This window comes from Artibeus jamaicensis, unplaced genomic scaffold (assembly GCF_021234435.1).
Source record: "Artibeus jamaicensis isolate MK-2021 breed Jamaican fruit bat unplaced genomic scaffold, CSHL_Jam_final scaffold_1019, whole genome shotgun sequence".
NCBI lineage: Eukaryota > Metazoa > Chordata > Mammalia > Chiroptera > Phyllostomidae > Artibeus > Artibeus jamaicensis.
The window spans coordinates 6,511,672-6,526,135 of record NW_026522025.1 but is presented as its reverse complement, the minus strand read 5'-3'; the positions used below and the strand labels follow the sequence as shown (position 1 = coordinate 6,526,135).

Here is a 14,464-nt window from a genome sequence, read left to right as displayed (position 1 = left end):
ACTTGATTAGCACTATTTATTTAATACAGTTAATAATATTATTAAAGGTAGTTTAAAATACGTACGTACATATATAGCAGGTCCTCAAATAATGTCATTTCAAATTCAGCGTCTTGTCTTTTTTTTAAAGATTTTATTTATTTATTTTTAGACAGAGCTGGAGGGAGGGAAAAAGAGAAGGAGAGAAACATCACTGTGTGGTTGCCTGTGCATGTCCCACAGTGGGGACCTGGCCCATAACCCAAGCATGTACCTTAACTGGGAATTGAACCGGTGACCCTTAGGTTCACAGGCCGACGCTCAACTGAGCCACACTAGCCAGGACATAAAATTCAGTGTCTTTTCATTATAAAGATATTGGCGAGATGCCATAGGAACTTAACTCTTGTTTATATCAATTAGCCTATGGTAAAATTGGTTTTGTTATACGTCATTTTGCTTAAAGTCACAGATCCTATCATGTGCTGTGCACTAAAATACTTTGTATGCATTATCCTCACAACAACCAATGAGGTCTAGACATTGTTCTTTTTTCCTGCATCTTAAGTAACCAAGCTTTACAGAGTAAACGTAGTTTGTCCAAGGTCACTTGGTTAATAAGTGGTAGAGTTAGGATTTGAACTTTATTTGTCCCTTAGCCCAGAGTCTGAGCTCTGATACCCAGCGGAAAGGGGAAATACCTCGTCAGACATCACAGACATTTTCCGGGTTCTCTCCATATCATTGCTGTACTGCTGTAACCGTGGTAATGCCACTGGTATTTAGTTCTCTCAGCCAGTGGCCATGATGTCCAAGTGAAAATAAAACGAGACTTGGAATCTAGAGACCTGGATTCTAGACCTGGCCCTCCACTGATAAGCTGAGCGTCTTTGACACCAGGGATGACCATCTTGCTTCACTGCATTGCGTGGAGGAGTAAAAGAGGTCATGAGTACTGAAATACTTTGCATACTCTTAACTGCTGAGCAGGTTACGCATACACAGGTGTAAAGTCCAGACTTACAACCAGGTCTTCCCGCAGAGGACAAAGTCCTCACTAAGGATGCAAAAATGTGCCACGGACTTGGACAAGGTCCACAATTATCTTGAGCAGTGATGGCCTCGTGGAAACTGGGGTATGGCCTGCTTGTACTTGGAAGCTCACCACCATGTTTTAGATCTATCCGTTTGGGGCAGAGGAGGGAAATAGCAATTGATGGCAGTCCAGTCTTAAAATTTGTGAGTCATACATTATTCACGGCTGTCCATCCCATACCTCCACTATTATTCTAAGTTTGTTCTGTGCTCCTTAACCTCAGCCACGTGGATAAATAAGCATCATGTCCACCAAGATTCTTGTGTCATCTATCTATGAGCCATATCCTGGAAGTTTATGTTTGGCCCATATTAGCAAGCCAAGAAGAAGGAAGTTAATGTTAAGAATACCACATGTGGCCCTGATGAGTGGCTTAGCTGGTAGGACTGTCTTCCTGTATACCAAAAGGTTGTGGGTTTGATTTCTGGTGGGGTGTGTGTGGGAGGCAACCAATCAATGTTTCTTTCTCACATTAATGTGTTTCTCTGTCTCTCTCTTCCTTTCTCTCCCCCTCACCCTTCTCTCTCTAAAATCAATAAAAACCTATCCTTGTGTGAGGATTAAAAAAAAAAAAAAGAACACTGTATGGGAAGTAAGTGCTATTATCCCCATTATACAAGTGGAAAATTAGAAGGTCAAATGATAAGCTCAAAGTCTGCAGCTTTTAAAAGTTGGGTTTCAAACCCATGCTTGGCTTCTTCCAAAGCCTTCTTTCCATCTTGCTGATTTGATTTTGGAATGCAGGCTGTCGATTCCTAATGAACTGCTCATGGGGATAGGCAGTTAGCTAATCTTGCCTACTCCAGATCACATGTAAGGTGCTGATGGTACAGGAACCACATTTCATGAAGTTTTTCTTTGTACTTCCCCACTCTGGGGGTTGGTTGTAAACTTTGAGACCCCTCTTTGTTTTTTAATAACGTCATAAACCAGGCACACAATCACCAGTTTGAATTTGGGGAGGGGGAAGGGAGTCTATGAGAATTCTTTCCAACCTTTAAAAGAAAAACAGTCCATTTGTCAACTGTAGGAGTTTCTTTAAGGTGGACTAAGGATTTTTGTGTTCAGAAAATGAAGAATTCAAACCCAATTTTACTGTTTGTTCCACATTGACAGTGTGGCTTGAGTTCTTGAGGAAGAATGGCTTTTCCTGAAAACAATGTTTGTATTAGAAGGCAAATAATTATGTACACCTTTGAACAGGTGTTTTTGACCTTTGGTGGATCCGTGAATTGAATGCTTTTAACCGCCCCCCCCCAACTATAACCAGGAAGTGGTAATAAGAATAGCACAGGGGTGGGATGTTCTGTGCCCTTCTCTCCCCTCACATGCCATCATCACCGGCTTGCCTAGGGAGATGCTGCCCAACATAGTACAGTGGAAAAAGAAATGCCCAGCTCATGGGGATTTCTGTGAGAACCAAATACTGTCATTCGTGGGAATGCACTTGGTAGCAGCAGGCTAGATGGACAACAGGGTGCTAAAGCAGCTTCTTCCAGACCCGTGTTTCCTCAAGCAAAATGCCTGCTCAGCAGCTCCTTTCCTGCTTTTGCCAAGACCGTCCCTTCCATCTTACGGATGCCAGCGTTTCCATGAAAAATCTCAATTGTGACTTGCCTCTTGTCTTGAGTCATGTCGATGTTTAAATTCAAATGCTCTCTGACCTCCCAGGTTTCCTTGAAATAGTCATGCGCTGTGGCCTTGGTTATAGGCTAAGCAACAGCTCTGTCTCCTCAGCCCATGCAATATTAGCAAAGGAGGTTTGCATGCTGCTTTCCCGTAGTTCTGAAGAAGACTGGGCAAGCAGATAATGCAGTCTTTTGTCAGGTGCTGCTGTGTGACATAGAAACTTGTGGGCCATGTTCAAGCATATTATCCTCCAGAAACCCTGAGAGATAGGTATTCTTATGGTTCATATAGGGGTGTCCAACCTGTAGCCCACAGGCTGCATGCAGCCCAAGATGGTTATGAATCTGGCCCAACACAACTAGTAAATTTACTTAAAATATGAGATTTTTTTGAGGTTATATGTCACAATGTATTTAATGTATAGCCCAAGACAACTCTTCTTTCTCTGTGGCCCAGAGACACCAAAAGGTTGGACACCTCTGGTAGGACGTGGTTAAAGGCACGAGCTCTGGTGTACATCTGAGCTCTGCCGTGGAGCTTGCAGCGAGTCGAGCCTCAGTGAGCCTCATCTCTTAAATGGACATACTATGCCTGCTTATTCAAGTTTTCAGAATTAAACTGAATGAGTTCATGTAGATAAAGTAACTCAGTACTTGGCACCGACCATATACTCCATATATGTTAACTATTTCTATTATGAATAGCCAGATTCAGAAAATGGTGAAGTGACTTAGCCAAGACCCTGTATTTGGTAAAAGTAGAATCAGAAAAAGAACCGCAGCCTTTGGACCCCTGTTTTCTTGTAGTCCATTGAATTAGAACTCAGGTCTCATGACTGTCACTTCTGTTCCTTTACAAGGAGACCTTTACCCCCTGACACAGTTGTCCTTGCCTTGCCCCTGGAGGTGTGAGTGGGACATGTGCCAATGGTGAGGTTCCCTGGCCCATTTACCCGCCATTCAGTGCCATGGTTCCTCTGGAAAAAGTAAAAAGCAAAGACCTCAGAGGAAAAGAGTCATTCACTTCAGTAGACTCATTTCTGGAAAAGCTGTACAGCCTAAATTAAACAACAACAACAACAACAGCTTCTTTCCCACTTTCCCATTATGGGCCGTCAGAGCCCAGCTGGCTCCCACCAGAACCTGCTTCTGGCTCAGAGGGCATGAGTGACAGGCAGGGATGGTTGATGGGCACTGAGAGCTGGAAATACAATCATCCTCCCCTGCCAAGTGTCAGCTCTGCTTCTAATAACAAGGGAAGCCTTGACTGATTTGGTGCCCTTGCTCCAGTTTGAGTGTCCCCGTAACAAAGGAATGGAACGGTGGTGGTGGAGATCGTCAGAAGTTATAGAGAAAGCAGACACTCTTCTGCGGTAGGAGATAGGGAAAAATCTAGTCATGTTGACCTCTTTTTCAGATGTACCTCAGGTTCTGGAATTAGCATAATAGGAATTCCTTCCAAATCCACAAGGCAATGGATTCTATCCCTGCCTTATAAAGGCTTAATGACTCTAGCAGCAGCGAGATTAGGAGCAAATAGTAAAATATCATCTCCTATCTCGCGTCCTCTCATGTTGCCTGGTGCTGTGCTGTGAAGAGTATTATAGGCAACGGTTTTAATATGGAAAAAATGCTCAGTATTCTTTTTAAATAAACATGGGATCAGTGATTGCTTTGGTCAGGCCCTGAAAGGGGTTTATATAAATTCTTAATATCTTGGAGTCGATGTATGGGTGAATCCCCTTCTACCTCCAGGCATGACAAGGCTGCTTTTCCTCTTTAATCCCATTGGAACCAGTACTCTGTACTAATATTCCAACTGGAGGAAAAGCTCAGATTCTGACATCACCCATCTTAGGTTCATATCCCAACTTCTGTGTTTATTTATTCTGTTACTTGCCCTTCCAACTTGGGCAAAGCCATTGACTCCCTTGGAAAAGAGCTATACCTTCCTTTTCTGTAAGCTCTTGTCAGTAATTCACCAACTCCATGGGCTTGTTGTGGGGGTCAGATCCAGTGACATTATGTGTGTCATCAGTGAGAATCCTTCATTTCTTCAGTGTCGTGCAGTTTACAAAGTGGCCTTTATGTGTACATCTCCTCATGGCACCTGGCAGTCATCTTGGGAAGGTGATTCTTACAGCTTAGGCAACTGGGTCTTAAGGATAGTAAGTGACTTTCCTGTAACTAATTAGCAGCAGGGTCAGAACAAGAGTCCTCTGAATCTGCCAAGGCTTTAAAGAACAAAACAAAAAAACCCAAAAAGAACAAAAAGAGCAATACCATGGCTGCCTTCTGAAGCCTTCCTACCTTCCACAATTATTTGTCGAACACCCACGGTCTAGCAGGTGCTGGGGACACAGCGGTGAACCTTATCCCAACTAGCTGCATGTTTTCTCTCATCACTGAACTGTTAGAAGCTGCAAATAGCACCTTCAATACACACTGCCTTGCACTGTGATTTGTGTCATGGCTTGTCTCCCCAGCTAGATAATAGGTTCCTGGAAGGCACAGACCAGGCCTTTCCCTCTTGCATATGGTAGGTACTAAATAAACAGCAGGTATTTTCCTTCTTCAGCTGCCTCTTTCCCCACCTTCCAAAAGTCCCCAAGACCCCTGGGCCCAGCCCTATCTTTGCAGTGACAGTGCTGAAGTGTCATGTCGACTTACTCGTCTGTTTCCTGCCTGCCCTGTTTGCAGCATCAGGTTATGGACCAGTCTGATTTGATTATTTACTGCTACTACAAGGCACAGATTTTGGTGCTCAATATATATGCTTATAAAAATTACAGGAAGCCATGCATTTTCAGCAGAAAATCAAAAAGTATTGGGTTAGAAGTTGTCAGAGGATGTCCTTTGCAGAGCAGAGAAAAGCATCCTGTTTGCCTCCGTAAAATCTTTGCAGTCCATGATGAACATGGAACATGCTCTGTGCCACACGGAAAGTTCTTGCTGGAGAGACGTGAAGAAGAGCTTAATACCTCTAAGACTTGTTTGTTCAGGATCAGGCTTCAGTTTGCCTACATCTGGACTTCATTACTTCCTCCCCACCCCTCTCTCCCTTTATCTGAGAAAGCACCGCCAAGAAAACAAGGTTTCCCAAGATTGCCTCCTCATTAAAGGTTAGTCAAGTTTTCAGCTTCGAAAAAAGTGAAGTTGTGCTGGCCCAGCAGTGCCTTAGTGGGGGACCCTGTCCCCCCAGTTTACAATCCACTACATCTGTGCAATTACCAAGACCACCAACAGAGAGTGACCACATTAATCCTTCAACTGTGTCATCCCCTGATCACAGGGCTACGGAGTTCTTCTGAGGGCCTCTTATCCCCGGAGGGGTGGTGGGAGGGGGCATCTATTTGCAATTTAACAAAACACAGGCGTGGAGATTACGATTTACTATAATTTGTTTCCCTGCTACCCCACTCAGTGCTCTGGAAGAAGGGAGAGCTGCTGCAATTCTTCCTTTGTTAGGTAGAGCCCTGAAGGGTTAATGACTATTTGAAAAATGTATCTAATATGAAGTTGACAGTTTTCTTATTTTAAGCGATAATGCTTAAAGAGTCTCAGAAATCTGTTTCTGTGAGTCTGTTTCTGTGAGTCTATTACGGGACGAGGTAGAGAGCTGGATAACATTTGCAAGCTATCTAATGAGCCAAAAACTAAAATGCCTAATCTTAAATCCTCTTCAACAGCTTCATGAGATAGGTATTGTTTACCCCATTTACAATGGGGGATGGAAGGGACTGAGGCTTATGAGGGTGACGTGACCAGGGTAAGGTTACTCTGCTTACCAAATAGGGGAGCAGGAATGAAAACCCAGGTCTATCTGGCTTCAAAGCTCAGCTCTCGAACTGACACTTTTTGAAGGCCCACTCAGTGCTACATGCTACGCACAGTGCTGTTTATTTAGTGAGCTATTGAAGCTTTTAGATCTTGGGCTTGGAGAGCTCAGTGTGTGGAGGACGACAAAACATCGAGGTCACTGGAAAGGGGCTGCCTAAAATTGATGGTGTGCGATAGTGTTTTGTATGAAGTGGTTTGTGCAGAAGGTGATAACCTGCTAAGGTAGATGCTTAGTGAAAAACCTCTCCTGTAACAAGCAAGGGGTGTGATAGGTAGCCTGGCCTAGAAGCTGGTGTATAAGACACATACTGGCCCTCAGAGCTTATGGTCTAAGAGGGAAGTAGGGCAAGTACAAGACTGACTATACAGTTAGACCCTCAAGGAGACTAAAGAATTGGTCAGAGAAGAAGAGAGTAAGGGCAGTGCAAGGTGGTGGGCCCCAGAGAGGGGAGCACTGCAAACACAAAAGAAGCCAAATGCTATTAATAGTCTGAGAGATACATACAGTGAACACTACAAGTGTTCAGAAGATGACCACTGAAGGTTATTGTCATTGGCAAAGCCTTCATCATCATCACCATTCTTTGAACACTTCACCCATTTAATGATCACAACAGCCCTTGGGCTCTTGGTACCGCAACTTCCCGATATTTACACATAAGGAAACTGAGAGCTCAGTTGTGCAAGATCCTGATGTAAAAGGGCCAAAACTCTGATCTGGTACACTTGTCGGCACTTGAGCTCTACTTTGAAGGATGGTTGGGACTTTCATCAGAGATCCTGACATTCCAGGCAGAGGAGGTTTCTTCAAGGATAGTAGAGATTGAACAATAGAGCTGCTTGGCTGGAAAAATGGAGAATAAGGGAGTAGACAGAGATAAGATAAGATTACAGCAAGATTTCGAAATTCCTTGAATGCTGTGGAGTCTTTCCTGAAATTAATAGGCTAGAGATTGATGAAAGTATTTGAAGCTAGTTTGGTCAATTTTGATGAGACCTGAACCACAGTGGGAAGCAAGGGGAAAAGAGAAAAAGGTGGTATGTGAGAGGCCTTGCAGAAGCTGGATGAGCAGCACTAGAGGATGGCGGGATGAGGGAGATGGAGGAGTCTGTGATTTCATGCCTTTGAAGTTGTGTTTTGTAGCACCTTGACCAGAAATGGAAGAAAGGAAAGTGAGGTTCGGGATAGAAGCTGGAATGAGTGGAATGGCTAGGGTGCTGTGCTAATAACATTGATTTGATAAGCAGTTGGGAGATTTGATTGACGATTGGAATAGAGCTGTTATGGGTAAGATGTAAACAAACTAGAGAGGGAGGTAGAGGGAGAGGAGAGGAGAGAGAGAGAGAAATAGAGCCCCTTGTGGAGGTCATCTTCACAAAAGTGTAATCAAAACTATTGCAGCAGCTCAGATCACAGCAGACAGCAATAAATACGACTTTAGGGAAGACCCACATTTATCTGGTAGAACCCAGCAGAGGAGCCACTGGAAGAAGGAGAAAGGTATTTGAGAAACAGGAAGAAAAGCACTGTGGTGCTATCTTAAGGAAACCTAGGAAATTCAGTGTCACAAAGGAGTGAGAGATGGGCAGTAGGCAATGCTAGGAAAGAATAGCCAGGAGACTCTTCTGTGGATAGGCAGAGCTAGTCAAACAGGACACTATGGCTTTGAGTCCTGGACTTTTGAGAAAAGAATGAGGCTTCATGACTAGTGGGCACAGGGTGGTTGCTGATGATTTCAACCCTGAATAGCTTCTGTGGCCTCTGTCTGGCCTCTTTGTTGTCCATATTCTAGTTATTGGAGTTTTGACTCACCCGTAGGGCCAGCCCACTGGTGGCTTTGGACAGATCCGTGTCCAAGTTGCCTGCACAGTCCGTGAAGTGCTGATCTGCCAAAGAGGTTGAGGACAGCCAAGGGAGAGAAGAATCAAAAATGAAATATTTCATCCATTATTTGTAGTCATAGACATACCACATTTTCTTGCAGTAGATGGAGCATTGAGCTTCAGAGAAAATACAGCTACACTTGTGTCTTCATCCTTAGAAGCAGGGCCTAGATACATCACATTCCTTTCCCTTGGGACTGAGAAATAAAGTGAGAGGAGATATTTGTTGAAGGAATCTCTTCTGGATTGAAAGAGGTTCATTAATCTGCACCACTGAGGTGGGAAAGAACAACTCGGTGCTCTGTGGTTGGCAGGGACCAGGGTGTCCGAATGACTGCGGATTATATGCCCTTACCAGGTGCAACGTCCATCTCAGTGGAGATGTAGACCCCGCTGCCTGCTGGGACTTCTAAGAGAAAGCCGGCATGAAGCCTTCGGACAGAACCAGGAGGTCTGGCTGCAGCAACAGCCCTGCCATGGCCTGATTTCTGATTGAGAGCGATTCACTGGCCTCTTTGCCCTTCACCATCCTCATTTTTAAACTGTCCACAGTAACTTAGTAATTCACAGGCTGGTGTGAGAAGCAAGTAACAGTAGATGTGAAAGTGCTTTGTAAGCTATAAAGTGCCATGCAAATATTATTATTCAAGCAGATCAGAATATAGGGAAGTTGGTCCTTTGAACTCTGTAAGGGAAGAAAGTAAGTTCTGCCTCTCTCTTTAGAGAGCCCATTGAAAACACTGGGCAGAAATCTTTTCTTGAGATAATTTAAAGTAGAGTGGAGTGTTAAAAAAATAACACAATGCAGTATGCCCTTTCTGCCTTGGGTTTAGACTTCCCATCCACTTTGTTCCCTTGAAAAAGCCATCTTAGATAGAATGGTCAAAGCCCATGCCATCCACACTCATGCTTACTGGTTCTACCCTGGAGGGGTGTTACTTGTAAACTTTAGAACGGAATGTTCTCTTCCAAGGAGCTATTGGAATTATCTTGGAAAAGATATCCTCTACATGTATTTGTCCATTTTTTCTTTCCCCTTTTCCAACGGAAGAAGCAAATTAACTTTTGGAGGGCTTCTCTGCTGGGTGCTGGGCATTTGACCTTTCATCTTTTTGAGTCCCCTTGGCAAGCCTGCCAGGTAGATACTATCAATCTTCTTTCACAGACAAGGAGACCTGAACCCAGAGCAGTGAGGTCACTTGCCTAACATAGCAGATGGAATTCAGACCAAGGTTTTGCTGGCTTTCCAAGGTGAGTGCTTCTTGCACCACCCTGTGCTGTCTCCTATCCAAAAAGCCTGTCCTAACGTTTCTCCACGTTTCCTCTCCAGAACAGTTCACTGTTTGTGCATAGGTGGGTAGCTGAGCTCTTTTTCACCGGAAAAGACAGAAAGAGTGGCTCTCTTTACAGTTGGAAACAACCTCCCCCCAAACTGCAGCCGCTCTCAGGCACGGACTGATCCCTTTCTGTCCCTTCGTAGCTTAATTGCAATGCTTTCCCAGTTTATTAGTTTCCAGATTCTGTGCCAAGGGCTTTAAGAGGCAGGTAGGGGAGAGTTCTCTCCTAGCCTGGCAGCCTTCCATGCCATCCCCCGCCCCCCAAGATCTGTTGCTTGCTGTTTCAGAAAGGGATCAACATTGAAGGCATTTTTCTCAGCAGTGAAATTTACATATCACAACCTTGCTGACTGAAGCAGAAACGAGGACTCCAGGGGCAGGAGGCTTGGCGGGGCAGGGGGACAGAGCCTTGGTACGGGGAGTGGCGGGGAGAGAAGAGCTTATTTTATTACGCAGGAATAAAAACATTGTGAGTAATGAATAAAGTCCGAAAGCAGTAAATCTGGGACTCCAGAGTTAGGTGTGTAACGTGTCAGAAAACAATTTAAGCCTTCGCCTCTTCTGCAGAGGTGAGGTATGCGGGCCGTCATTCACAGCCCGAATTTCATTAAATGGTCTTTTAAGGGTTAGGATTACAAGAAGCCAAGTCCGGCTGGTTCATAATGATGATTTATGGCTGTGTTGTCGACTCCCCGACCCTTCTGTACAGGGGGATAGAGAAAATACATAATTTGTTGCTCATTAACTTCAGGATCTGTCAGGGCTGGCCCAGCAGCCATGTGGTCCTGGAGTCATGTGTCTGCTAAATGGCTTCAGCCTGGCCTGATCCTTGAAAATATACAGTTGTTATACTGCAGTGGAAACTGTTCTTCATAACAATAGGAATGATGAAATTATCTCCGTTGTAGACTACCATGGATCTTGGAACTTGAGAATCAGAATATCTGGGCTCTACTCTTTTTTAAAAATATTTTATTTATTTATCTTTAGAGAGGAAGGGAAGAAGAGAAATATCAATGTATGGTTGCCTCTCATGCATCCCCTGCTGGGGACTGGCCTGCAACCTAGGCATGTGCCCTGACTGGGAATTGAACCGCGATGGTGTGGTTCGCAGGCCCGTGCTCAATCCACTGAGCTACAGCAGCCAGGGCTTGGGCTCTACTCTTAATCCTTCAGATAAATGAGTGTCTCACAGAAACTCAGTATTACCATCTGTAAAATGGATATGCCTTTGCCACGGAGGGGCAGATTAAATGAAACTGTGAAGTGCAAAAGAAATGAGAATGACTGCGCTCTGCTTAACACTGTTGTTGGGAATTTGAGGGATCGTGACATATTCTCTTTCTGCCCCCAGAATCAGAGAAAGCATTTTATTTTATTTTATTTATTTTATTTTATTTTTCTGGAGAAAACATTTTAATTAGCAGTTTTATGTTTGCAAGACCGGGGCACAGAAAACTGAAGTTTTCTAATGAAGGGATTGCAGTCAAACCGCTTCCCTCTAAGCTGACTGAAGCAGAAGGTGACTCACCTGTGATTCATTAGGAAATCACGTAAGAGATGCTAATTTGCAGTGGAAACCCACGTGTTCTGTCTCAGCATCAAACAGGAAATCACGCTCAGGCTGAGTCCATTTAGAAGCAGTTTCTTAACTGGTGACAGTGGCCTGGTTCAAGGACCTCAGGAGCAGTCCAAGGGCAGGGGTTGGGCGTGGGGTCTTGGTTCCACTCCTCGCCAGCAGTCATCTCCAAGGAAGTGCTTTGCTTTCTTGCTGCTTATTACTGTTGCTGGGTTGGGAGGTTAGTGGTGGAGGTGGCACGGGAGGGTTGAGAATAAATGTCATTGCAATTATAAGGTGATAAATCATGGAGTCTGACCCGCTCATTTTGCAAATGGAGAGCCTAACTTATTCCAAATTCATTCAGTTGGGACTTGAACCCTGGCCCCTTGACTCCTAGTTTGGTGTCCTTCCCTTTGCGTCTGAAGTCACACGAGCATGACATAAATGAAGAAGAATAAGAAAGAGAATGGGGTGGCAGTAATAACCATCTGGAACGTGTTAGCCCGTAAGGTTACATAGGGTAAAAGTGTAAACAGGTTCAAAAGGGGAATTAGACCATGAATGGTAGGAAAGAATGCTGGGTGGGGACTCAGAGCACCTGGGTCTAATCTGTAGCTGTGAGTTCACTTGGACTCGGTTTTTTCTGTAAATAATGGACCCTTTCATTTCGGACTTGCTATGCTTCTCAGATTTTAATCTTTGCAACGTGTTATCAAAGGACTCCTGGTAATGTTGAGAGGATATTTCCAATTTTGCAATAAGGCCGTTGTGAGGACTACTGCCCTGCTCCCTTTCGTTCATTCAGCTGACAGTCTCGGAGTGCCTTTGCGGGGTCGGGTATTGGTCCTGCTCACCCAGGGGGTGGCTAAGCCTGGATGCTGGGCACAACTGGTCTTTTATGGTCTCCCTCTAATATAGGATCACAGTCAGTGTGACTTGGGAAACCAAAGTGTAACACTTAGAACTAGCAAGCACTTGTAAGCTCAGAATCACTGCATGAATTTTAGCAGTGGAAGTAGCTGTTCTCACTATTGCACCTGTTGGCCCTGGGCCCAGCTGGCTCGCCCCTCCTTGTACGGCCATCCTATCCCCAGACTTTGGCACCCTCAAAGACTTGGATCAGATCCCGTGCCTTGATGCCTTCCCTCACTGTGAAAAAATAACAGGAGACTTTGGGAAGGAGTGCCCCCATATATCCGTCTATTGCTTCCCTTGTGGTTGTGAACATGCTCTCTGCTCTCTGAAAGGGCAAGTATGGCTCATCCTGCCCTGTGAGGGAGTGTGAAAGGGTCTTTATGATGAGTGATGACTTGAACATCACTCTCCCCAGGCTGTGGTTGCAACAAGGAAGTGGCCAGGGCTGTGCTGTGGAGTTAAGACAAGGGCAGCAGACTGTGTGGTTTGGTGCATCACCAAAGTAGAATTGGTCGTCTCTTGCATAGGCAGCATAGGGAATCAGCTGGCCCCACAGCCTTAATATAAAACCAGGCAGCTTCAGTTGAAGTGCTTCCTGTCTCCGAACCTCAACTGTATCTATCATGGTTGTTGTGAGGATTTCACAAAATAAAGTATATGAAAGCAACATCCAGTATGAATCAGTATATCAGTGGCTCATTGGTTCTGTTTTGTATGTTTGTTCATTGAAAAGTGATAAATGTCCCCTGAGCATCAAGGAGGAGACATTGTGGGATGGAGGAAGGGTATGAAAATCAAGACTCACTTGCTGTCCTCCAGGATCGAAGGGACAGTGCAGGCAGACTTGAGGAACTTCACAATCATCGAAGGGCATTGCAGTAAAAGTTCCCTGCTTTGTCAGCCAGCATTTGTTTCATTATACCGTGCTTCTAAAAAGGGAAATGGGAGAGTAACTTCCTCTGACCCAGTTCATTTATTACATCTAAGCCCACAACGCTGCAAAGGTGTAAAGTTGTGGGCTTCTCCTTTCATGGAGAAGGAAGCTGAGTCGGAGAGGTCAGGTTATTGCTGAAGGACACCAGGTGGGTGGCAGAGTCTGGGTTCAAACGCAGGACTTGGTCTTGGGGCATTCACTCTGTGCTACAGCACCCCCACTGTGGCTCGGCGGTGGCTCAGGGCTGAGGCCCTTTGTAGAGTTAGATTGTTGTCAGTGACCCTTTACCCTGAAGCCCAGAACCCTCCCATTTGCTCAGATTCTCTGACATCCCGACCACCCTTAACTGTCTTCGAGTCTTCATCTAATTGTATTTTATACAGCTAGGTTCTTATTTATCTTTTTCTTTTTTCTCTCTCTCTCTCTATATATACACACAATATATATCTGATTGTATGTTTTTCTTATTATAAAAGTACTATATGGCTATGTAGGACTTTCTTGAAAAAGGGAAATAATGATTCTGTTAGCACTTGGAGCTTTCCTCCTGTGTATATTTATATATTTACTTGTCTTAAATAGGAAATTGTGTTTTCCTAGATTATAACTTGCAGTTAATACTGAACATTCTCTTATGTTAGTAAGTGCCCTTTACAGCATTAGTTTTGATGATGCGTCTTGATACTGCCTAATTCCCCTATTGGTTTCCTTTTAGATCATCACAGGGGAGTTCTACCGGATCTACTACCTGAAGGAGAAGTCCCGGTCAACGATTCAGAATCCCTACGTGGCAGCCCTCTACAAGCAAGTGGGCTGCTTCCTCTTCGGCTGTGCCATTAGCCAGTCCTTCACAGACATTGCCAAAGTCTCCATAGGACGCCTGCGCCCTCATTTTTTGAGTGTCTGCAGCCCGGATTTCAGCCTGATCAACTGCTCTGAGGGCTATGTTCAAAACTACAAGTGCAGAGGTGATGACAGCAAAGTCCAGGAAGCCAGGTGAGACTCCATCTCTCATGACCGTGGGCACTCCTTTGCTGCAGGCAGTCCAGTGAGCATGTTCTAAGCGCCTACTAGGGGCCAGACCCAGTGCTGGGCTCTGGGTTTGACGGTCAAATATGGCAGAGTTCTTGTTCTTGAGGAAATCACAGTCAAATGATTGGGTTAGATATGTAAACAGACATTACGCAGCATTTGTAAGTCCATGCATTCATTCATTTGTTTATTCATGCATTCATGGGTGCCTGGGAGATTTCAGGCAATTTGTACCAAGCTCCACAAAAGACATACAAA

At 44.6% G+C, this 14,464-nt stretch overlaps 1 protein-coding gene across 1 annotated transcript in view; it reads left to right on the top strand.

Moving 5' to 3' along the window:
• PLPP3 (phospholipid phosphatase 3) overlaps window positions 1-14,464 on the top strand; it is a 79,614-nt gene that overhangs the window by 40,191 nt on the left and 24,959 nt on the right. Inside the window, exon 3 of the mRNA XM_053655440.1 lies at window positions 13,890-14,170. Coding sequence (XP_053511415.1) covers window positions 13,890-14,170 — 281 coding nt within the window. The remainder of the gene's footprint in view (window positions 1-13,889; window positions 14,171-14,464) is intronic.